This window comes from Bombina bombina, chromosome 6 (genome assembly GCF_027579735.1).
Source record: "Bombina bombina isolate aBomBom1 chromosome 6, aBomBom1.pri, whole genome shotgun sequence".
Classification (NCBI taxonomy): Eukaryota; Metazoa; Chordata; class Amphibia; order Anura; family Bombinatoridae; genus Bombina; species Bombina bombina.
Genome location: NC_069504.1, coordinates 953,101,503 through 953,125,828, shown reverse-complemented (window position 1 = coordinate 953,125,828; position 24,326 = coordinate 953,101,503). Strand labels below are relative to the sequence as shown.

The 24,326-nt window shown below is 39.0% G+C and overlaps 1 protein-coding gene across 4 annotated transcripts in view; it reads right to left on the bottom strand.

Annotated features, from left to right (window-relative positions):
* Positions 1-24,326, bottom strand: part of TMCO6 (transmembrane and coiled-coil domains 6) — a 155,376-nt gene that overhangs the window by 48,998 nt on the left and 82,052 nt on the right. For all 4 annotated transcript variants that reach the window (XM_053718598.1, XM_053718596.1, XM_053718599.1 and 1 more), the window contains one exon: positions 16,824-16,918. In XM_053718598.1, the coding sequence (XP_053574573.1) occupies positions 16,824-16,918 (95 nt within the window). The remainder of the gene's footprint in view (positions 1-16,823; positions 16,919-24,326) is intronic.

Here is a 24,326-nt window from a genome sequence, read left to right as displayed (position 1 = left end):
CTGTTGAGATCACAGTCCAGGTTGGAAGAACAAAAGAAGCCCCCTGAACTAAACGATGGTGGTCTGTACCACATCAGAGGGCGTCGAACAATCGGTTTTAAAGATATTAAATGAGATATCTTAGTATAATCCTTGCACCACTGGTTCAGCACACAGAGCTGAAGAGGTCGCATATGAAAATGAGCAAAGGGGAACACGTCCAATGCAGCAGTCATAAATAACCTAGAATTTCCATGCATAAAGCTACCGAAGGAATAATTGAGACTGAAGGTTTCGATAAGCTGAAACCAAATTCAGACGTCTCTTGTCCGACAGAGACAGAGTCATGGACACTGAATCTATCTGGAAACCTAAAAAAGGTTACTCTTGTCTGAGGAATCAACAAACTGATTGGTTAATTGATCCTCCAACCATGTTTTTGAAGAAAACAACACTCATAAAAAGCCGGAAAAGATCTTTCCATTGAATATGAGCAAAGGGAATTGAATCCAATGCTGTTAAAAACTTCTATGCATAAATAGCAACTGAAGGAAATAGTAGAGACTAAAGGTACCGACAGACGGAACCCAATACAAATTGTCCCTTGTCCTGATAGAGACAAAGACAGTGACATAAACCATCTGGAAACCTAAAAAAGGTGACCCTTACGTGAGGAATCAAGAACTTTTGAAAAAAGATCCTCTAAATATGTCCTGAAGAGCAAAGTGAATCATATGAGATTCTGCATCCTCAGGAAATAATCTGAATGAAAACAGAAAAATGAAAAATATGCATTTATTGTATCTAATGAAAACAAATAATGCTATCAGCGACCATAAAAAGGCAGAATAGTTGGAATAAAACTCCAAAACCCAGTTCCTAAAAAAGGAACTGGAAGAAATACCCCAGAAGATTCCAGGTCTGAGCAGCGCTTGAACCCCATGGGTGCCCAGCCATGCTTCAACAGTACCCAGAATATATAGGACAGGAACACACTTAAAGAAAGTGTTAGCCTTACTGGAATAAAATCAAAGAAATTTCAAAGAAGTCTTAACCTGCCCCTTACCAGCCAAGCTGGAATACGGCACGTACATCGCAATATTAGGGAGCTGATTCGAACCCCAATTATAAACATGTTACTTGGGAAAGAACTCAGGAATTTGTTCCTTAATAAGAACAACCAAACTAGTATAAGCTTAAAGTTTAGTCTTAGAACTCAATCTTGAAGCCCAGAGTAACAGTTAAGAATTGAATCCAAATATAAATATAACTGATTATCTCAGAACAAAAGAAATATGGATTTTCTTTTTTTGTTAAAAAAATCACAAAATTCTTCTAGCTAAAATAGCTAAAGACATAGATTAACCCTCATTTGTGAATATATTCAATAAAAAGAAGACACAAATGAAATCATTAGTATGATAGTCCAGTTTAAAGGACCAGTCAAAACAGAGGACTTGCAAAATGCAAAACAACAAGACAAATGCAACAGCACCTAGTCTAGTAAATGTTGTCCCTTTAACAATGCTAAAATAAATCATAATCTGATACTTGATCTTAAAGTAAACAGAAAAAATGAAGCAATTGCAATATCACAGGACCAAGAAAAGTACCTGAAACTAAATAATTTTCCATAAATAAGATACAACTATATAAAGGAAAATAAATACTATTTTGCTATAGAAACAATAGCATAATTAGTAGGAGTAGAGATAGCCCCAATAAATTGGAGAACCCTCCAAATTGAATTTAACTGCTGGCAAAGAATATAGTTTAAAACCTTTAAAGAAGGAAAAAGAGAATTCTCAGCCTATTCCATTCCCTAGTATGGGGAATTGGAAAGAAAACCTCTGAAATCACAGAAGAATAAAAATGCAGAAATAATGTCAGCTAGTCATAAAGAACTAGTTACCTTAATATCCAAAATAATCAACACCTCTTCAACAAAGAACAAATGTACTTTAATAAAAAATTTATAAAAAAGTAGATTTGTTAGTGTCAATATCTGATGAAGAAAATTTCTGAAAGAGAAAAAAACATCATCAGAGAAGGATAAATCAGTATGTTGTTGGTCATTTGAAACTTCCATAATTAAAAAAGAAGTGGAAAAAGACCTAAAAATTGTATTAGAAGGCACGAAGTCAGACAAAGCCTTAATCAGAAAAAATATTTCTTATAAATCTTCTAAACATTTCTTGTACTTAGGAAATGTATAAAGCATAAATACTAATGGAATCTGCATGTAAAAGTATATCATAAAAACTTATTACAAACCATAGCTAAAGATAAACATTTATAACATTTAAAATAAATGAACTTAGCTTTGGTAGAACTGAAACTCAGTTACGCATTTTTCCAGAAGTGGCTTCTGACTCAGGGCCAAACGTAGACATCTTGCAATATGTAATAGAAAGAACAACATATAAAGCAAAATTGATCAAATTCCTTAAATGACAGTTTCAGGAATGGGAAAAAAATGCTAGTGAGCAAACTTCTAGCAACCAGAAGCAATAATTAATGAGACTTAAATAATGTGGAGACAAAAGTGACGCCCATATTTTTTAGCGCCAAAAAAGACGCCCACATTATTTGGCGCCTAAATGCTTTTGGCGCCAAAAATGATGCCACATCCGGAACACCGACACTTTTGGCACAAAAAAAACTAAAAAAATGACGCAACTTCCGGCGACACGTATGACGCCGGAAACAGAAAAAAAAAATTGCGCCAAAAAAGTCAGCGCCAAGAATGATGCAATAAAATGAAGCATTTTCAGCCCCCGCGAGCCTAACAGCCCACAGGGAAAAAAGTCAAATTTTAAGGTAAGAAAATTTTTTATTTATTCATATGCATTATCCCAAATATGAAACTGACTGTCTGAAATAAGGAATGTTTGAACATCCTGAGTCAAGGCAAATAAATGTTTGAATACATATATTTAGAACTTTATATAAAAGTGCCCAACCATAGCTTAGAGTGTCACAGAAAATAAGACTTACTTACCCCAGGACACTCATCTACATGTAGTAGAAAGCCAAACCAGTACTGAAACGAGAATCAGTAGAGGTAATGGTATATATAAGAGTATATCGTCGATCTGAAAAGGGAGGTAAGAGATGAATCTCTACGACCGAAAACAGAGAACCTATGAAATAGACCCCGTAGAAGGAGATCATTGAATTCAAACAGGCAATACTCTCCTCACATCCCTCTGACATTCACTGCACGCTGAGAGGAAAACCGGGCTCCAACCTGCTGCGGAGCGCATATCAACGTAGAATCTAGCACAAACTTACTTCACCACCTCCATAGGAGGCAAAGTTTGTAAAACTGATTTGTGGGTGTGGTGAGGGGTGTATTTATAGGCATTTTGAGGTTTTGGAAACTTTGCCCCTCCTGGTAGGAATGTATATCCCATACGTCACTAGCTCATGGACTCTTGCTAATTACATGAAAGAAAAAAACAAACATTCACTTTTTCACAAACATTAGGATTCTCACTGAAATTATTTACAAACAGCTTGTGCAATTATGGCACAAATGGTTGTAAATGCTTCTCTGGGATCCCCTTTGTTTAGAAACATCAGACATATATGGCTTTGGCATTGCTTTTTGGTAATTAGAAGGCCGCTAAATGTCGCTGCGCAGTGCGCACCACACTTGTATTATGCCCAGCAGAGAAAGGGTTAATTAGGTAGCTTGTAGGGTTAATTTTAGCTTTAGTGTAGAGATCCGCCTCCCATCTGACACATCCCACCCCCTGATCCCTCCTGACCCCTCTCAAACAGCTCTCTTCCCTACCCCACCCCACAATTGTCACCACCATCTTAAGTACAGGCAGAAAATCTGCCAGTACTAAAATAAAAGGCTTTTTTTAATATATATTCTGCAGTGTAGGATCCCCCCTTAGCCCCCAACCTCCCTGACCCCCCCCCCAAAAAAAACCCAGCTCTCTAACCCTCCCCCCACTACCTATTTGCCGCCATCATTATAAAAAAAAAGCCAATTTGATAGCAAACTGGGTACTGGCAGACAGCTGTCAGTAACCAGTTTGCTATCAAATTGGCTTTTTTTAAATAAAAAAAACAAAACGAAAAACAATTTTACTGTAGTGTAGCTGCCCCCCTCAATAACCTACCCCCACCCCCTCCCAGATCCCTTTGACAAAATTTATCTCCCCCTCTCCCTTTCACTTTACAGTTCCATAGTGTAGCGGTCCCACCTGCTCCCGCCCCGCGCATGCTCCCGGCTCCCCGTGCATGATCCCGCCCCCTCTTCCCACGGCACTGGATTTCCTCCATTAATGGACCACCCACCCACCTCCATGCTATGGCTCCCACTCACCAAAGGGTACCGTACGATGCCTCAATATTGAGGCATCGCTGCAATACCCTGAAAGCGTCTGGAAGTGATTACGATCGCTTCCATCGCTTGAAACCCCTGAGGACATACAGGGTAAGTGACAGTTTTTGTTAAGGGTTAAAAAAAGCTTTGTGTGTGATTTTTCTGCATGACGGTGAGTTTCTGATCAAGAGACCCCTTGGGGTTATGATTTGCTGAATTTTTTTTTATGCAAAATAACATGTAGACTAGTCAACAGAGAGAAGTAATAGTCCCCCGAGATGAAAAAAATTAAAATTTGGTAGCATTCTACTGTATAATGCAATTATAGAGCAACATTTCAATAGCCAAACTGCATTGCTTTCATAAATAAAAAACAAAACAAAGAACAATCCAATTAGAAATGTATTTATATTAGTAACAGGCCATATAGACTGTAATGTGAAAGCCTTACATAATCAGACTTCACAATGGTAAAATCATACAGACAATCCTAGGTAGGCACTTTCACCTGAGACTCCATGAAAAAAAATGAAGGGAAGAAAATAAATGACGTATAATATGTTAATCCCTAGATGCCGTTAGGATGTTCCATGCCTTCCTAACAGCACAGAGCATGGAACGTCATAACTGTTCCAGCATCCTGCTTCCCCCATTGCCTCCTAAATGCTGGCTCCGGTTGGGGGACATGCCTAGCAATTCAGACAGTCCCCCAGGATCTGCTTAGGAGGATTGACAATAAGTATTCAACAATGTAACAACGAATGAGTGGAATCATTGGCTGTTACCACTGTATCTGCTTCCTCTATTCCCTCACTGAGATCTGAGGAAGACAGATCAGTGTTACAAAGGGTCCCACAGAATGTGTGCTGGTTGTGCAAAAACATAATTTATGTAAGAACTTACCTGATAAATTAATTTCTTTAATATTGGCAAGAGTCCATGAGCTAGTGACATATAGGATATACAATCCTACCAGGAGGGGCAAAGTTTCCCAAACCTCAAAATGCCTATAAATACGCCTCTCACCACACCCACAATTCAGTTTAACGAATAGCCAAGTAGTGGGGTGATAGAAAAAGAAGTAAAAAAAAGCATACAAAAAAAAGAGGAAATATAATTGTGCTTTTATACAAAAAAATCATAAACCACCAGAAAAAGGGTGGGTCTCATAAACTCTTGCCAATGTGAAAGAAATGCATTTATCAGGTAAGTTCTTACATAAATTATGTTTTCTTTCATGTAATTGGCAAGAGTCCATGAGCTAGTGACGTATGGGATAGGAATACCCAAGATGTGGAAGTCCACAGAAGAGTCACTAGAAAGGGAGGGATAAAATAAAAACAGCCATTTTCCGCTGAAAAAATTAAATCCACAAAAAATAAGTTTTTCTCATAAATTGAAAGAAAAAAACTTTAAACATTAGCAGAAGAATCAAACTGAAACAGTTGACTGAAGAACTTTTCTACCAAAGACTGCTTCAGAAGAAGCAAATACATCAAAATGGTAAAATTTTGTAAATATATGCAAAGACCAAGTTGCTGCTTTGCAAATCTGATCAACTGAAGCTTCATTCATAAAAGCTCAAGAAGTGGAGACTGATCTAGTAGAATGAGCTGTGATGCTCTGAGGTGGGGACTGTCCCGCCTCCAACTAAGCTTTATGAATCAAAAACTTTAACCAAGATGCCAAAGAAATGGCAGATGCTTTCTGACCTTTTCTGGAACCAGAGAAGACAACAGACTAGAAGTCTTCCTGAAATCTTTAGTAGCTTCAACATAATATTTCAAAGCTCTTACAACATCCAAAGAATGCAAAGATCTTTAAAGAGCATTCTTGGGATTAGGACACAAGGAAGGAACAACAATTTCCCTACTTCCCTACTAATTTCGTTAGAATTCACAACCTTAGGAAGAAATTTAAACTAAGTCCGCAAAACAGCCTTATCCTGATGGAAAATCAGAAAAGGAGACTCACAAGAGAGAGCAGACAATTCAGAGACTCTTCTAGCTGAAGAGATAGCCAAAAGAAACAATACTTTCCAAGAAAGTAGTTTAATATCCAAAGAATGCATAGGCTCAAAAGGAGGATCCTACAAAGTCTTCAAAACCAAATTAAGACTCCAAGGAGGAGAGATTGATTTAATAACAGGCTTGATACGAACCAAAGCCTGAACAAAACAGTGAATATCAGGAAGCTTAGCAATCTTTCTGTGAAATAAAACAGAAAGAGCAGAGATTTGTCCCTTCAAAGTACTTGCAGACAAACCTTTATCCAAACCATCCTGAAAAAACTGTAAAATTCTAGGAATTCTAAAAGAATGCCAGGAGAATTTATGTGAAGAACACCAAGAAATATAGGTCTTCCAAACTCGATAATAAATCTTCCTTGAAACAGATTTACGAGTCCGTAGCATAGCATTAATCACCGAGTCAGAGAAACCTCTATGACTAAGCACTAAGCGTTCAAATTCCATACCTTCAAATTTAACGATTTGAGAACCTGATGGAAAAACGGCCCTTGAGACAGAAGGTCTGGTCTTAGAGGAAGTGGCCAAAGCTGGCAACTGGACATCTGAACAAGATCCACATACCAAAACCTGTGAGGCCACACTGGTGCTATCAGAAACACAAACCATTGTTCCAAAATGATCTTGGAGATCACTCTTGCAAGAAGAACTAGAGGCGAAAAGTTATAAGCAGGTTGGTAAAACCAAGGAACTGCTAAAGCATCCACCATCTCCGCCTGAGGATCCCTGGACCTGGACAGGTACCTGGGAAGTTTCTTGTTTAGATGAGAAGCCATCAGATCTATTTCTGAAAGACCCCACATCTGTGCAATCTGACAAAATACATCTGGAGCTGGATTCTGCCCAAGAAAGTATCCAAGATACTTCTTTCATAGCTAGGGGACTGCAAGTCCCACCCTGATGATTGACATATGCCACAGTTGTGATATTGTCCATCTGAAAACAAAGGAATGGTTCTCTCTTTAACAGAGGCCAAACCTGAAGAGCCCTGAAAATAGCACTGAGTTCTAAAATATTGATTGGTAACCTTGCCTCTTGAGGTTTCCAAACCCCTTGTGCTGTCAGAGATCCCCAAAACAGCTCCCCAACCTGAAAGACTTGCATCTGTTGTGATCACAGTCCAGGTAGGACGAACAAAAGAGGCCCCCTGACTTAAACGATGATGGACTAACCACCAAGTCAGAGAGAGTTGAATGTTGGGATTTAAGTATATCAATTGTGATATCTGAGTATATCAATTGTGATATCTGAGTACCCTGCACCATTGATTCAGCATACAAAGCTGAAGAGACCTAAAACTTCCATGCACATAGCTACTAAAGGGAATAATTGAGACTGAAGGTTTTGACAAGCTGAAACCAATTTCATTCGTCTCTTGTCTGTTAAGGACAGAGTCATGGACACTGAATCTATCTGTAAACCTAAAAAGGTGACTCTTGTCTGAGGGATAAAGAAAATTTTTGGTAAATTGATCCTCCAACCATGTCTTTGAAGAAACAACACTACTTAATTTGAGTGAGATTCGGCTAAATGTAAAGACTGAGCTAGTACCAAGATATAGTCCAAATAAGGAAACACCGCAATACCCTGTTCTCTCATTACAGAAAGAAGGGCACCGAAAACCTTCAAAAAGATCCTTGGAGCTTTTGCTAGGCCAAATGGAAGAGCATCAAATTGGTAATGTTTGTCTAGAAAAGAGAGTATCTCAGAAACCGATAGTGGTCTTGATGAATCGGAATGTGAAGATATGCATCCTGTAAGTCTATCGTGGACATATAATGACCTTGCTGCACAAAAGGCAAAATAGTCCTCATAGTCACCATCTTGAAAGTTGGGACTCTTACAAAATGATTCAAAAACTTCAGATCCAGAACTGGCCTGAATGCATTTTCTTTCTTTGGGACAATGAATAGATTTGAATAAAACCCCAGATCCTGTTCCTGAAACGGAACTGGTATTATTACCCCTGAAAGCTCTAAATCTGAAACACACTTCAGAAAAGCCTGAGCCTTCACCGGATTTACTGGAACGTGAGAGAGAAAGAATCTTCTCACAGGAGGTCTTACTCTAAAACCTATTCGATTCCCTTGAGAGACAATACTCTGAATCCACTGATTTTGAACAGAATCTGCCCAAATGTCTATGGAATAATTTCAATCTGCCCCCCACCAGCTGAACTGGATCGAGGGCCGCACCATCATGCAGACTTGGGGGCTGGCTTTGGTTTCTTAAAAGGCTTGGATTTATTCCAACTTGAAGAAGTTTTCCAAATGGAACCAGAGTCTTGAGGGGAAGGATTGGTTTTCTGTTCATGTTCTGATGAAAATAACCAAAACGATTGAAAGCTTTAGATTTACCCTTAGATCTTTTATCCTGGGGCAAAAAAACTCCCTTCCCCCCAGTGATAGTTGAAATAATTGAATCCAACTGAGAACCAAATAAATTGTTACCTTGGAAAGAAAGAGATAGTAATTTAGACTTAGATACCATGTCAGAATACCAAGATTTGAGCCACAAAGCTCTTCTAGCTAAAATAGCTAAAGACATAGATTTAACATCAATTTTGATTATATCAAAAATAGCATCACATATAAAATAATTAGCATGTTGAAGCAAACGAACAATGCTAGACAAATCAGGATCTGTTTCTGTTGCGCTAAGCTATCCAACCAAAAGGTTGATGCAGCCGCAACATCAGCAATAGCAATGGCAGGCCTGAGATGATAGAATATAAATAAGCTTTCCTTAGATAGGTTTCCTATCTAAAGGATCTTTAAAAGAAGTACGGTCTTCCATAGGAATAGTAGTACATTTGGCAAAAATAGAAATAGCACCATCAACTTTAGGGACTTTTTCCCAAAACTCTAATCTAGCCGCTGGCAAAGGGTACAACCTTTTAAACCTAGAAGAAGGAATGAAAGAAGTACCAGGCTTAATCCATTCCTTAGCAATCACATCAGAAATAGCATCAGGAACTGGAAAAACCTCAGGAGTAACCACAGGAGGTTTATAAACAGAATTTAAACATTTACTAGTTGGATATCAAGAGGACTAGACTCCTCAATATCCAAAGTAACCAACACTTCTTTTAACAAGGAATGAATATACTCAATCTTGAAAAGATAAGTAGATTTGTCAGTGTCAATGTCGGAGGTAGGATCTTCTGAATCAGAGAGATCCTCATCAGAGGAGGATATTTCAGTATGTTGTCGGTCATTAGAAATTTCATACATTTTATGAGAAGTTTTAAAATACCTTTTACATTTATTAGAAGGCGGAATAGCAGACAAAGCCTTCTGTATCGTATCAGCAATAAAGTTTTTCATATCAACAGGGATATCATGTACATTAGATGTTGAAGGAACAACAGAAACTGTACTAGTACTGATGGAAACATTTTCTGCGTGCAAAAGCTCATCATGACAACTGTTACATACTACAGCTGGAGATATAATCTCAGCTAACTTACAACAGACACACTTAGCTTTGGTAGAACTGTGATCAGGCAGCAGGGTTCCAACAGTTGCTTCTGAGACAGGATCAGATTGAGACATCTTGCAAAATGTAAAAGAAAAAACAACATTAAAGCAAAATTTACAATTTCCTTATATGGCAGTTTCAGGAATGGGAAAAAATGCAAACAGAATAGCCCTCTGAGCATAGAAGGCAATAGGCATATAGGAAGTGGGGTGAAAAATAAACTAATTTTTTTTTGGCGCCAACAACATCCGGAAATGACGCAACTCGCGTCATAACCACACAACCTTGTGCAAGGAAACCTGGCGTAAACTAAGACACCGGAAATGATGAACTTGCGTCATCAAAGACGTACCTTCGCGCCATGGATGACGCAATAAATAACAGCATTTTGCGCCATCGCAAGCCTAATTTTGCCCACAAAATATTTGAAAAAAGGACTATACCCCAAGTAAGACAAATAACTTCCTAAACATGCTTCCCAACCTGAAACTGACAGTCTGCAAAAGGAAATATACATATACCTGACTGATGGCAAATATAAGTAAAACACATATATTTAAAACATAAAGTGCCAGGTACGTCCTACAAAAAACTACCCTTAACGGCCAAGGACGTGCCTGGCACGTCCTCTGGGGTTTGAAGCAATGGAAGCGATCGTGATCGCTTCCATCCGCTTCCAGGGTATTGTAGTGATGCCTCGATATGGAGGCATCACTGCAATTCCCTTTTTTACCCACCAATGCAGAGAGGGCCACTCTGTGGCCCTTTCTGCATCGGCCATCGATGGTGCCGATCGTTGGTGGGTGGGAGCAGCAGCAGGGAGGCGGCCCATCGATGTCCAGTTCGGATCCTGTGCATGTTGAGTTGGGATTGTGGCGGAGTGGAAGGTAGGGGCGTGCGCCCGCGCCACATTTGCATTAACAGAAAGCAAATGTATAGGAAGGAGGGAGGGAGGGAGAGGAAGGAATACATGTTTGTGGAAGGGATCTGGGAGGAGGAGGGTATTGAGGGGGTCAGCTACACTACAGAAAATTGATAATTATATATAAAAAAACAAAAAACACACATTTATTTGGGCAAACTGGGTACTGGCAGACAGCTGCCAGTACCCAAGATGGCGGCAAATAAGTAGAGGGGGGGAGGGTTAGAGCTACGTATGGGGGAATCAGGGAGGTTGGGGGCTAAGGGGGGATCCATCATTGCAGACTTAATATAAAAAATGTAAAATAAAAAATAATAATAAAATGGCTTTTATTTTAGTACTGGCACACTTTCTGCCAGTACTTAAGATGGTGGTGACAATTGTGAGGTGGATGAGGGAAGAGAGCTGTTTGAGGGGGATCATGGAGGGATCAGGGAGTGGGATGTGTCAGGTGGGAGGCTAATCTCTACACTAAAGCTAAAATTAACCCTACAAGCTACCTAATTAACCCCTTAACTGCTGGGGATAAGACACAAAGGGGATCCTAGAAAAGAATTTACAACCACTTGTGCCATGATTGCACAAGCTGTTTGTAAATAATTTCAGTGAGAAACCTAAAGTTTGTGAAAAAGTTTGTAAAAAAGCTAATGATTTATTTTATTTGATTGCATTTGGCGGTAAAATGGTGGCATGAAATAAACCAAAATGGGCCTAGATCAATACTTTGGGTTGTCTACTACACTAAAGCTAAAATTAACCCTACAAGCTCCCTAATTAACCCCTTCACTGCTGGGCATAATACACGTGTGGTGCGCAGCGGTATTTAGCTGCCTTCTAATTACCAAAAAGCAACACCAAAGCCATATATATATGTCTGCTATTTCTGAACAAAGGGGATTCCAGATAAGCATTAACAACTATTTGTGCCATAATTGCACAAGTTGTTTGTAAATAATTTCAGTTTGTGAAAAAGCTTTTGTGAAAAAGCTAACAATTTATTTAATTTTATCGCATTTGGCGGTGAAATGGTGGCATGAAATATACCAAGGGCGCGATCCGATATAGATCGCAGTTTGCGGCGCAAGCGAGGGAACCGGCGTCGCCCGCAGTTTCAGCTCGCAACTCGAGCTATCCCATATAGGTCGCCGTCAGATGCTAACGTGCCGTAAGTCTGACAAACCAGCGATGTCCAGAAATCTGCGTAAGTACAAATTTCTGGCGTCGCCAGTGACTTGCGCCACGTTAGAAACTGCCGGCGCCTATAAAACCTGACTAAAGTCTAAAACACCCGCACTGTCTAACACGCCTCCCTAACATAGCCCGCACTGTCTAACACGCCTCCCTAACATAGCCCGCACTGTCTAACCCTCTATCCGCTATCCCCCCTCACTAGCCTAACAATAAAAAAGCTATTAACCCCTAAACCGCCGCTCCCGTACCCCGCCGCAACCTAATAAAGTTATTAACCCCTAAACCGCCGCTCCCGTACCCCGCCGCCAGCTATATTATATCTATAACCCCCTAAAGTGAGCCCCTAACACCGCCGCCATCTATATTAAAATTATTAACCCCTAATGTAAGCCCCTTACACCGCCGCCATCTCTATTAAAATGATTAACCCCTAATTTAATCTACCTACCCCGCCGCCAGCTATATTATCTATATTAACCCTAAGTATATTATAGTTAATATAGGTATTACATTATATATATTAACTATATTAACCCTAATTATATTAGGGTTAATATAGTTAATATAGTTACTATAGTATTTATATTAACTCTATCTAACCCTAACACCCCTAACTAAATTTATATTAAATTAATCTAATTCATTTATAAACTAAAATATTCCTATTTAAATCTAAATACTTACCTATAAAATAAACCCTAAGATAGCTACAATATAATTAATAATTACATTGTAGCTATGTTAGGGTTAATATTTATTTTACAGGTAAATTGTTAATTATTTTAACTAGGTATAATAGATATTAAATAGTTATTAACTATTTAATATCTACCTAGTTAAAATAATTACCCAATTAACTGTAAAATAAATCCTAACCTAAGTTATAAATACACCTACACTATCAATAAATTTAATAAACTACAAACATCTATCTAAAAATACAATTAAATTAACTAAACTAAATTACAAAAAAAAACAAACACTAAATTACAAAAAATAAAAAAAAGATTACAAGATATTTAAGCTAATTACACCTATTCTAAGCCCCCTAATAAAATAATAAACCCCCAAAATAAAAAAAATTCCCTGCCCTATTCTAAATTAAACAAATTTCAAAGCTCTTTACCTTACCAGCCCTTAAAAGGGCCTTTTGTGGGGCATGCCCCAAAGAATTCAGCTCTTTTGCATACAACAAATACAATCCCCCCCCCATTACAACCCACCACCCACATACCCCTATTCTAAAACCACCCAAACCCCCCTTAAAAAAGCCTAACACTACCCCCCTGAAGATCTCCCTACCTTGTCTTCACCACACCGGGCCGAACTCCTGATCCGATCCGGGCGATGTCTTCCTCCAAGCGGCAAAGAAGAATTCTTCCTCCGGCGATGTCTTCCTCCAAGCGGCAAAGAAGAATTCTTCCTCCGGCGACGTCTTCCTCCAAGCGGCAGCAAAGTCTTCATTCTTCCGGCGGCATCTTCAATCTTCTTTCTTCGCTCCGCCGCCGCGGAGCATCCATCCTGGCCGACTGCAGTACTTGGAATGAGGTACCTATAAATGACGTCATCCAAGATGGCGTCCGCCGAATTCCGATTGGCTGATAGGATTCTATCAGCCAATCGGAATTAAGTTAGAAAAATCTGATTGGCTGATTGAATCAGCCAATCAGATTCAAGTTCAATCCGATTGGCTGATCCAATCAGCCAATCAGATTGAGCTTGCATTCTATTGGCTGATCGGAACAGCCAATAGAATGCAAGCTCAATCTGATTGGCTGATTGGATCAGCCAATCGGATTGAACTTGAATCTGATTGGCTGATTCAATCAGCCAATCAGATTTTTCTAACTTAATTCCGATTGGCTGATAGAATCCTATCAGCCAATCGGAATTCGGCGGACGCCATCTTGGATGACGTCATTTAAAGGTACATCATTCGTAGTACAGCAGTCGGCCGGGATGGATGCTCCGCGGCGGCGGAGCGAAGAAAGAAGATTGAAGATGCCGCCGGAAGAATGAAGACTTTGCTGCCGCTTGGAGGAAGACGTTGCCGGAGGAAGAATTCTTCTTTGCCGCTTGGAGGAAGACATCGCCGGAGGAAGAATTCTTCTTTGCCGCTTGGAGGAAGACATCGCCCGGATCGGATCAGGAGTTCGGCCCGGTGTGGTGAAGACAAGGTAGGGAGATCTTCAGGGGGGTAGTGTTAGGCTTTTTTAAGGGGGGTTTGGGTGGTTTTAGAATAGGGGTATGTGGGTGGTGGGTTGTAATGGGGGGGGGATTGTATTTGTTGTATGCAAAAGAGCTGAATTCTTTGGGGCATGCCCCACAAAAGGCCCTTTTAAGGGCTGGTAAGGTAAAGAGCTTTGAAATTTGTTTAATTTAGAATAGGGCAGGGAATTTTTTTTATTTTGGGGGTTTATTATTTTATTAGGGGGCTTAGAATAGGTGTAATTAGCTTAAAAATCTTGTAATCTTTTTTTTTTATTTTTTGTAATTTAGTGTTTGTTTTTTTTTGTAATTTAGTTTAGTTAATTTAATTGTATTTTTAGATAGATGTTTGTAGTTTATTAAATGTATTGATAGTGTAGGTGTATTTGTAACTTAGGTTAGGATTTATTTTACAGGTAATTGGGTAATTATTTTAACTAGGTAGATATTAAATAGTTAATAACTATTTAATATCTATTATACCTAGTTAAAATAATTAACAATTTACCTGTAAAATAAATATTAACCCTAACATAGCTAAAATGTAATTATTAATTATATTGTAGCTATCTTAGGGTTTATTTTATAGGTAAGTATTTAGATTTAAATAGGAATATTTTAGTTTATAAATGAATTAGATTTATTTAATATAAATTTAGTTAGGGTTAGATAGAGTTAATATAGTTAATATAAATACTATAGTAACTATATTAACTATATTAACCCTAATATAATTAGGGTTAATATAGTTAATATATATAATGTAATACCTATATTAACTATAATATACTTAGGGTTAATATAGATAATATAGCTGGCGGCGGGGTAGGTAGATTAAATTAGGGGTTAATCATTTTAATAGAGATGGCGGCGGTGTAAGGGGCTTACATTAGGGGTTAATAATATTAATATAGCTGGCAGCGGTATAGGGGGATTAGATTAGGGGTTAATAATTTTTATATAGGTGGCGGCGGTGTAAGGGGTCAGATTAGGGGATAGATAAGGTAGATGGCGGCGGTTTTAGGGGCTCACAGTAGGGGGTTAGTTTATGTAGATGGCGGCGGGGTCCTGGAGCGGCGGTTTAGGGGTTAATAACTTTATTAGGGATTTCGGGGGGGGGGGGGGGATCGCGGTTGACAGGTAGATAGACATTGCGCATGCGTTAGGTGTTAGGTTTATTTTAGAAGATCGCGGTTGACAGGGAGATAGACATTGCGCATGCGTTAGGTGTTAGGTTTATTTTCTAGTTAGTTTAGGGAGTTACGGGGCTCCAATAGTCAGCGTAAGGCTTCTTACGGCTGCTTTTTGTGGCGAGGTGAAAATGGAGTAAGTTTTCTCCATTTTCGCCACGTAAGTCCTTACGCTGCATATTGGATACCAAACTGCGCTGGTTTGGTATACCTGCCTATGGCCCAAAAAACTACGGGTGACGGCAGAAATATACGCGCGTAACTTCTAGGTTACGCCGTATATAGGATACCAAATCAGCGTAAATATATGGGCGTCGCCGGCTTTTGCGGGCGACGCTTTATATCGGATCGACCCCCAAATTGGGCCTAGATCAATACTTTGGGTTGTCTACTAAAAAAATATACATACATGTAAAGGGTTTTTCAGGGATTCCTGACAAATATCAGTGTTCCAATGTAACTATCGCTAATTTTGAAAAATAAAATGGTTTGAAAATAGCAAAGTGCTACTTGTACTTATTGCCCTATAACTTGCAAAAGAAGCAAAGAACATGTAAACATTGGGTATTTCTAAACTCAAGTCAAATTTTTGAAACTACAGTATTTAGCATGGGTGTTTTTTGGTGGTTGTAGATGTGCAACAGATTTTGGGGGTCAAAGTTAGAAAAAGTATGTTTTTTTCCATTTCCCCCCCTCATATTTTATAATTTTTCTTATAGTAAATTATAAGATATGATCCATATCCATTTAATGGCGAGAGCAACGGTCTATAATATGTGTGGGTACAGTAAATGAGTAAGAGGAAAATTACAGCTAAACACAAACACTGCAGAAATGTAAAAATAGCCTTGGTCCCAAACGGTCAACAAATGGAAAAGTGGTCTGGTCACTAAGGGGTTAAATGGCAGCACTATTTCCTGCCATGTAGTGCTTCAGACATGTACCTAGGTATCTATTCAAAGAATATCATGGGAGCAAAGCAAATTTTATAATAGAAGTAAAAAAAATTTTTTAAATGTGTGCTCTGTCTGAATCACAAAAGAAAATGTTTGCATTGCATATCCTTTTTGCAATTTCAAATATGTCCAACTCTCTTTAAGGGACTACTCAATGCAGTATAATTAGATAATTTACAAGAAAATAATAAAAAGACAGTGATAAAGCCCTTACTCTGAATTTCAAATAAGAAGTAGATTTTTTTTCTGACAAATTTATTTTTTCACCCATTTCCATCCCCCTATATCATGTGACAGACATCAGCCAATCACAGACTATTTTACTTATACCCTGTAAATTTGTGCACATGCTCAGTAGGATCTTGATCCCCAGAAAGTGTCAATATAAAAAGACTGTGCAAAATGTAATAATGGAAGTAAATTGTAAAGTGTCTTAAAACTGTGTGCTCTATATCAATTATAGAAGTTTATTTTTACTAGAGTGTCCTTTTAATAAGAAAAACAAGTTAGTAGCACCATCTTAACATACCAACAGGGTTACAGCATTTGAATGTGTCAGCAGTTCCAGAAGGACAGGAATAAGGTTCAAGTGTAGTACAGCTGAGGAGATCACAGGATTTTCCACTGAAAAACAGAGGCACATAAATTCAGAGCACAATTTATGTAAGAAGGGCCAGCTGTACACATAAAATTATATCTAGTTCCCTTTCCTCAGAGCCAACTCTTAATGCCCTTCTCTCAGATCAGAAATATTACCTTTTAATCCTGAAAGCCGCTCCAGCGATTCCCCCGGCCGTCGGAAGCCTCTTCTTACTTCAGAAATGACGAATCCGGCTTCCTCCAATCATGGCTTTACCCCCGGGGGGGATCATGGCCTGATGCAACGCTGTGATTGGAGGAAGCCGGAGTTGTCATTTTGGACCCGCGAAGAGGGCTTGGGACGGGCGGAGGAAGCACTGAAGCGGCTTTCAGGATTAAAAGGTACGTTTTTTGAAGAAAAGTAGTGAAATGACAATTTTGATGAATTAAAGTGCCCTTGTTTTTAATACGATTATTAAAAACCAGACACTTATTCATCAAAATTGACCTTCACCTTAAGGTTTAATAATTAATTTCCGTCATGTCATAATTCAATGCCACATTGACTATCAGCATGTGTTTAATTAGTGTATATTCTGTTTTGTTAGATTATGGAGGGTGTTTTACCTACCAAAATTACATATTATGGTGGAAGTTTAAATGTAAGCTAGTTTTATGTTACATGCAGGCAAGTGTTTTGTCTATGCTACTTAGCTATAAAGTTAAAAATAGAAAGAGAAGCGCCACATGGTTTAGAATATTCATAAACGAGCCACCCAGTAGGCACCAAGTAGAACCCCTAAGAATGGCAACTCACAAGAGTAGTGGCACAACCGGAGTGCCAAACAGAGCAGCACGGGACCTCAGGAGTCGACCGTAAGACTCACATAGGCGTCAGGAGCGTCAAGTGTGGAGTCAGGTGACCAGATGGTCCAATCCGGGGAGCCGTGGTTTGGCAGGGACAATGATGGGTAGGAGACCCAAAAAGTCAAATACGACCAGGAGCAAGTATTATATAATAAAATGTGTAAATTTATTAACTATATTACACAGAGAGTCAGTATTTTATAATACTTGCTCCTGGTCGTATTTGACTTTTTGGGCCTCCTACCCATCATTGTCCCTGCCAAACCAAGGCTCTCCGAATTGGACCATCTGGTCACCTGACTCCACGCTTGATGCTCCTGACGCCTGTGTGAGTCTTACGGGCGATTCCTGAGGTCCCGTGCTGCTCTGTCTGGCACTCCGGTTGTGCCGCTACTCTTGTGAGTTGGCATTCTTAGGGGTTCTACCTGGTGCATACTGGGTGGCTCTTTTTCAATATTCTACACCATGTGGCGCCTCTCTTTCTATTTTTTCTAGGTTTTGTCTTCATTGATCCATCCGCTGAGAGTGCTGCCTGTCTCTATCTCTCTACCCTCACGAGCGCACCTCTTCGGGACCCCTGTGTCCTAGGATTCTTTTAGCTATAAAGGAAATAGTAAATTGCAAATATTTTTTTTTTCCTAAGATGTGGTGAGTTCACAACCTTCATCAATTACTAGTGGGAATATCACTCCTGGCCAGCAGGAGGAAGCAAAGAGTTAAGTGTTACTCCACTTCCCACAATTCCCAGTCATGCTCTTTGCCTTTGGTGTATAGGAGGAGGTGAAGTTTGGTGTCTAACAAAATTGGATTTATTTCTCTTTATTCAAGATTTTATTATTTTGAAAGTCAGAGTAGGTTTACTCTGATCTTTCCACTCAAGATTGGGCCTAGACGTACTCCACGTTAGTCTCTTCAGTAGGGCAGTGGTGGCTTTAAAGCAGGAACTTGTGAGGTGGGCTTCACTGCATTTTCCTAACATGTTGCTGACAAAATATAGAAAGCCAGAGTAGGTTTACTCTGTACTTTATTTTTCCACAGGTCTCTGTAAGGAGTGGCGTTCTTTCATACTGTTTGAGCTGTCTTCCTGCCAGACAGCTAGATGTGCAGGTAAGTGTTTTTTGTCTTCTAAGGGGAGACTGGCACTGAAGGGGTTTAGGACTCTCTGCACTTTTCTTTGGGTTCAAGATTCTTTGTAAAGGATCTTTTATTTGGCAGTGGGCAGGCACTTTCTGGCATGTGATTAAGAGACTATAGTGGTTAATCTCTTTCTTGGTAGGAAGGGTCTAATCCCTCTATTGGCGTCTCATCTAGATTTTATTGGTTATTTGTGTTTTTAGCATATTTATTTGGGGCTTTTTTCAAATACAGTTTGTCTTTACCAGCTTTTTAATTGAAACTGCCTATGTCGGTTATAAAGCGCGTGCTTTTTCTTTTAAAATGCAGCTTATGTTGTTCTGGTCATGTCATGTGTCTTCAGTGTTCTCTAAGCGGTTGCAGTGGCCGGTTGCTAGTGAGACCGGATTGAGATTTTTTGTTGCTGCTGAGATATTGTTCTTGGAGGGGGCATGTAGGCACCTTAGTGTGTAGCTGAGGTGTAGAGACTGTGCTTTGAAAGTGTCAATTTAAATTTAGCTGTTTATTTTTTTTATTCAAATACTATGATCCTTGGCAGGTTCTTTGTATGCAAGTGTGGGGGCCATATTCCTTCAAGCAGTGAAGGTGCAGGTTGTCTAGTTAATCTAGGACTATAACACTCTACTGTTTCTTAAAGGGACAGTACTTTAAATAAAGTGCATTTATTTTTTTTATTTTTTTATTTTTGCCAATATATTTTTCCTAGTTATGGAAGAGCAATCTCTTCCTTTGAACATGTGTCTTCTATGTTTAGAGAACCAATTTGTGTTACCCATGCAATTTTGTCTAGATAGGACTTGAAAACAAAGATAAACTTTTTGTTTCTGAGCCAAATGTCTCTCAGGATGATGCTGTTCAGGCATTGCCACAGCTTTCTCCTCAAACGTCCCAAGCCTCTATGGCATCACATGCAGTGCCCTGTTGTTCCTCTCAATCTCCTGGAGGAGTTTATTTGCCTGCAGAATTTGCGGCTCAGGTATCCTCTGCGGTATCTGCAGCTTTATCTGCTTTTCCTATCTTGCAGGAGAAATGCAAGAGGACATTTACAGATTCAGAAAAATAGGGTTTCTGCTTCCCCTTTGGCTACTCAGGGGGAGGATTGCCCGGTAGCTTCTGAGGGTGAAATCCCAGATTCCTTCCACTGATGCTGTAGTATCCTTCAGATTTAAGCTTGAACACCTTTGTGTATTGTTAAAGGGAGGTTTTGGCTACTTTGGACGACTCTGACCCGTATGTCGCTGTCAACCCTAAGAACTCAAAGTGAATAAATACTTTTATATTGCTTCCTCTGTAGAAATATTCCCTGTTCCAGATTGTGCAATGGAGATTATTGCACAGGAATGGGAGAATCCAGAGATACCCTTTTCTCCGTCTCCTATCTTTAAGAAGATGTTTCCTGTTGCCGACTCCATTAAAGAGTCATGGAGTACAGTGCCTAAAGTAGAAGGGGCAATTCCTACTCTGGCTAAGAGAACTACTATTCCTATTAAAGATAACTGCTCTTTTAAGGATCCAATGGATAAAAAAGCTGGAGACTTATTTGAAGAAAATATATGTTCATCAAGGTCTCCAATGGCAACCTGCAGTGTGTATTGCCACTGTGTCCAGTGCGGCACCCTATTGGTACGATGCCTTATCTGATTCTCTTCAAGTAGAAACTCCTTTGAAGGAGATACAAGACAGGATTAAGACGCTTAAGCTAGCCAATTCCTTTATTTCTGATGCTACCTTGCAGGTTATTAAACTGGGTGCTAAGATATCTGGTTTCGCTGTGTTAGCTCACAGAGCTTTATGGCTAAAGTCTTGGTCAGCTGATGTTTCCTCTAAATCCAAGCTTCTGGCAATTCCTTACAAGGATAAGATCTTGTTTGGAACTAGTCTAGCAGAAATTATTTCTTATATCACAGGTGGTAAAAGGTCTTTTCTACCACAGGATAAGAAGAATAGACCTAAAGGTCGTCAGAGTAATTTTTGTTCCTTTCATAACTTTAAAGGAAAGTATTCTTCTTCCAAGCAGGAACAGTATAATTCTTCTTGGAAACCCAATCAGTCTTGGCACAAGGGGAAGCAGTCAAAGAAACCCGCCACTGAGCCTAAATCAGCGTGAAGGGTTGATCTGGGATCAGATCAAGTGTGTGGAGGTCAAACTTTCTCAGTTTTATCAAGCTTGGATACAAGATGTTCCAGGTCCCTGGGCTGTGGACACAGTATCTCAGGGTTACAAAATAGAATTCAAGACCTTTCATCCGAGGGGCAGGTTCCACCTCTCAAGATTATCTGCAGACCAGATAAAAAGAGAGGCGTTCTTGAAATGTGTTCAGGATTTTTCCTGCCTGGGAGTGATAGTTCCAGTTCCAGGAAGGAAACAGGGCCTAGGTTTCTATTCAAATCTGTTTGTGGTTCCCAAGAAAGAGGGAACTTTTCGCCTATTCTAGACCCAAAGTGTTTAAACAAGGTTCTCAGAGTACTGTCCTTCAAGATGGAAACTATTCGTTCCATTTTTCCTTTAGTCCAGGAGGATCAGTTAATGACGACCATAGACCTGAAGGATGCGTATCTTCATGTTCCCATTCACAGGGATCATCACAAGTTCCTGAGCCTTTCTAGACAAACACTTTCAATTTGTGACTCTTCCATTTGGTGTTGCCACAGCTCCTAGAATTTTCTTGAAGGTTCTGGGGGCTCTCTTGGCCGTGATCATGTCTCAGGGAATTGCAGTGGCACCCTACCTGGATGACATATTGGTTCAGGCGCCATCTTTTCAACAAGCAAACTCTCATAGAGAGATCTTGTTGTCTTTACTACGTTCCCACGGATGGAAAGTGAATCTGGGAAAGAGTTCCTTTGTTCCAGCTACAAGGGTGGTTTTCTTAGGGACCATAATAGATTTCCTATCTATGAAAATATTTCTGACAGAGGTCAGAAAATTTGGATTATCCTAAATTATGAAGGTATAATCTAGATTTTATTAAAGACACAGAAACGAGTATTTTGCTTTCTTTCCTTTATTACTTAAATGCAGTATTCAAAGTATATAGAAATAAATACAAATAACTGTCAACATTTGAAAAAAGACAGTAACAAACAGTGTACAGACCAGTGACCAATAAAAAAGGAGAACTGGTTAAACTAAAACAAAGTGACCAATCAGCTTGAGAATATAGCCTATAAACTGTCCAATATCCCATAACAAATCCTCTTTCTTGATATCGGATGAAGGAAAAACCCAGTCCATGATGATCTAATAACACCAAACAAACAGGTAACAGAAAAAACTGAAGAGTATAATCCAAAAGATGAACACCATCCATAAGGAAGAATTCCAACGAAGTGAAGGGGTACACCACCAACTTGAACTTTGTAGAGGATGAGATGAGCTTGATAGAGAAGATTTGTCTTTCAAATGAGAAGGGATAAATTCACCTAAGACGGTATCTTGTTTATGGATTGGTAACTAAAATAAATATACAATGAAAAAGGTTAATAATATTATAATATATATAAAGGGAGGGAAATATACACATTAATGAAGAGGATGGAAAATACTCGTCTCTGTCTAGATTATACCTTCATAACTTAGGATAATCTGAATTTTATTACAAGACCAGAGACTCATATTTTGCTAGTTTAAAGCAACTAACAAAATAAATTAAGTGAGGCATGTTCAATGGGTTTAAAATAAAATTGTTTAAAAATTGAATCTGAAGACCAGTCAGCTGCATCCAAAATTTGTTGAAGGGTAAGCAGCTTTCAAAAATGGTTTAGAAGTGGCTGATCCTCTGACAGAGTGAGTGGAAAAAGATAAATCAATACCTGCTTCACTCATAACCCATTTAACCCGCCTAGCAATAGAGGTAGAAGATACAGGATGAGGAGGAACAAAAGATAACAAAAGTTGATTAGAAGAAGAAGTATGAAAAGAAGAGGTTCTACGTTCCTATTCTTTTAAACATAAAACCACACAGAGAAAAGGTTCAGTAGGTAAATAAGGATAGAATATAGAAGTTGAAAAAGATTTAGTTATTTTAGAAATAAAGAAAGTGACACCTTCAGGAGTGAAACGTTTAGAATTAAAATCTAAAGCTCTAACATCAGAAACTCTGCGAAAAGATATTAAACATAAAAGAGTAGCTAATTTAGCCGAAAGTTGTTTAAAATATAAAGATTCGTTAGAAGGCCAAGATTTAAAAAGAGAAAAGACAAGGTCAACATCCCAAAAGGAAAAATATTTAGGAGCAGGTCGTCTTAAGTTTAATAGCTTTCATTAATTTGCAAATTAAAGGTTGTTGACCCGCAGGAAAATTATTAATAAAAGAATGTTTAGCAGAAATAGCAGATCTAGAAACGGTAATAGTTCTGTAAGCTAAACCTGAATCAAAAAGAGACGTAAGAAAATTAATAATAGTAGTTACATCAACTGAAAGGGAATCCAAATTTCTCTCCAAGCACCAGCTAGACCATCTGGTCTTGGAGGAGTTCTTTAGCTTGTTGTGATAAGCCTTGGAGAGATGATGATTGCCCGAAATTGACCAGGCTATGAGACGAAGAGAACCTTGAAGGATAAGATCGTGAGGAAGACCTTCTGGATCTGACAATAGAAGAGGGAAAATAGGAAGAAGAACAGGATGGTTGACAGATAGTTCTAGAAGAGATGGGTACTAAGGTTGAGATGGCCAAAGGGGAGTGATTAGAAGAATTGAAAGGAGATCCCATCGGACTACTGAAATGGTTCTCTGAATCATGGAGAACGGGGGAAATGCATACACTGTCTGGAGGGTGGAGAAATGCATCGATCGCCAGAGCATCTGGATCTGGACGCCAACTGAAGTAAGGCTGAATTTGAAAATTCAGTCTCGAAGCAAACAGATCCATTGAAAAGGGTCCTCTGAGAGACTGGAGCGAATGAAAAATCTGAGGATCCTGTTTCCAATCGCTCGAGTCTGCCAGATATCGAGAACCCCAATCCGCCGCGACATTGGATAAACCTGGAATATATTCCGCTTTGACAGAAATATTTCTGTCCAAGCAAAGGTGAATAAATTCTTTTGTAATAATGGAAAAATCTCTTGATTTTGTGCCGAGACGATTCAAGTAACGGACTGCAGAATTATTGTCCATTCTGAGTAAAATAGACACAGGAAAATAACTTTTGACAAAACTCTTGACTGTAAAAGAGCCTGCCAAAAGTTCTAAGCAATTGATATGAAAACTTTTTTCTTCTGAAGACCATTTTCCGCCCGTAATTGAGGGACCGCAACAAGCTCCCCAACCTGAACGACTGGCGTCGGATTCTATAATTAAATCCAGAGCTTTCCCAAAAATAGCTCTCCCGTTCCAAGCTTCTATGTGAGAGAGCCACCGCGAAAGTTCTTCTTTGGCTTCTGAAGATAGGTGAATCAAGTGAGAATATGAAAGAAATTTCTGAAGATGAAAGATTTTCAAATGTTGAAGT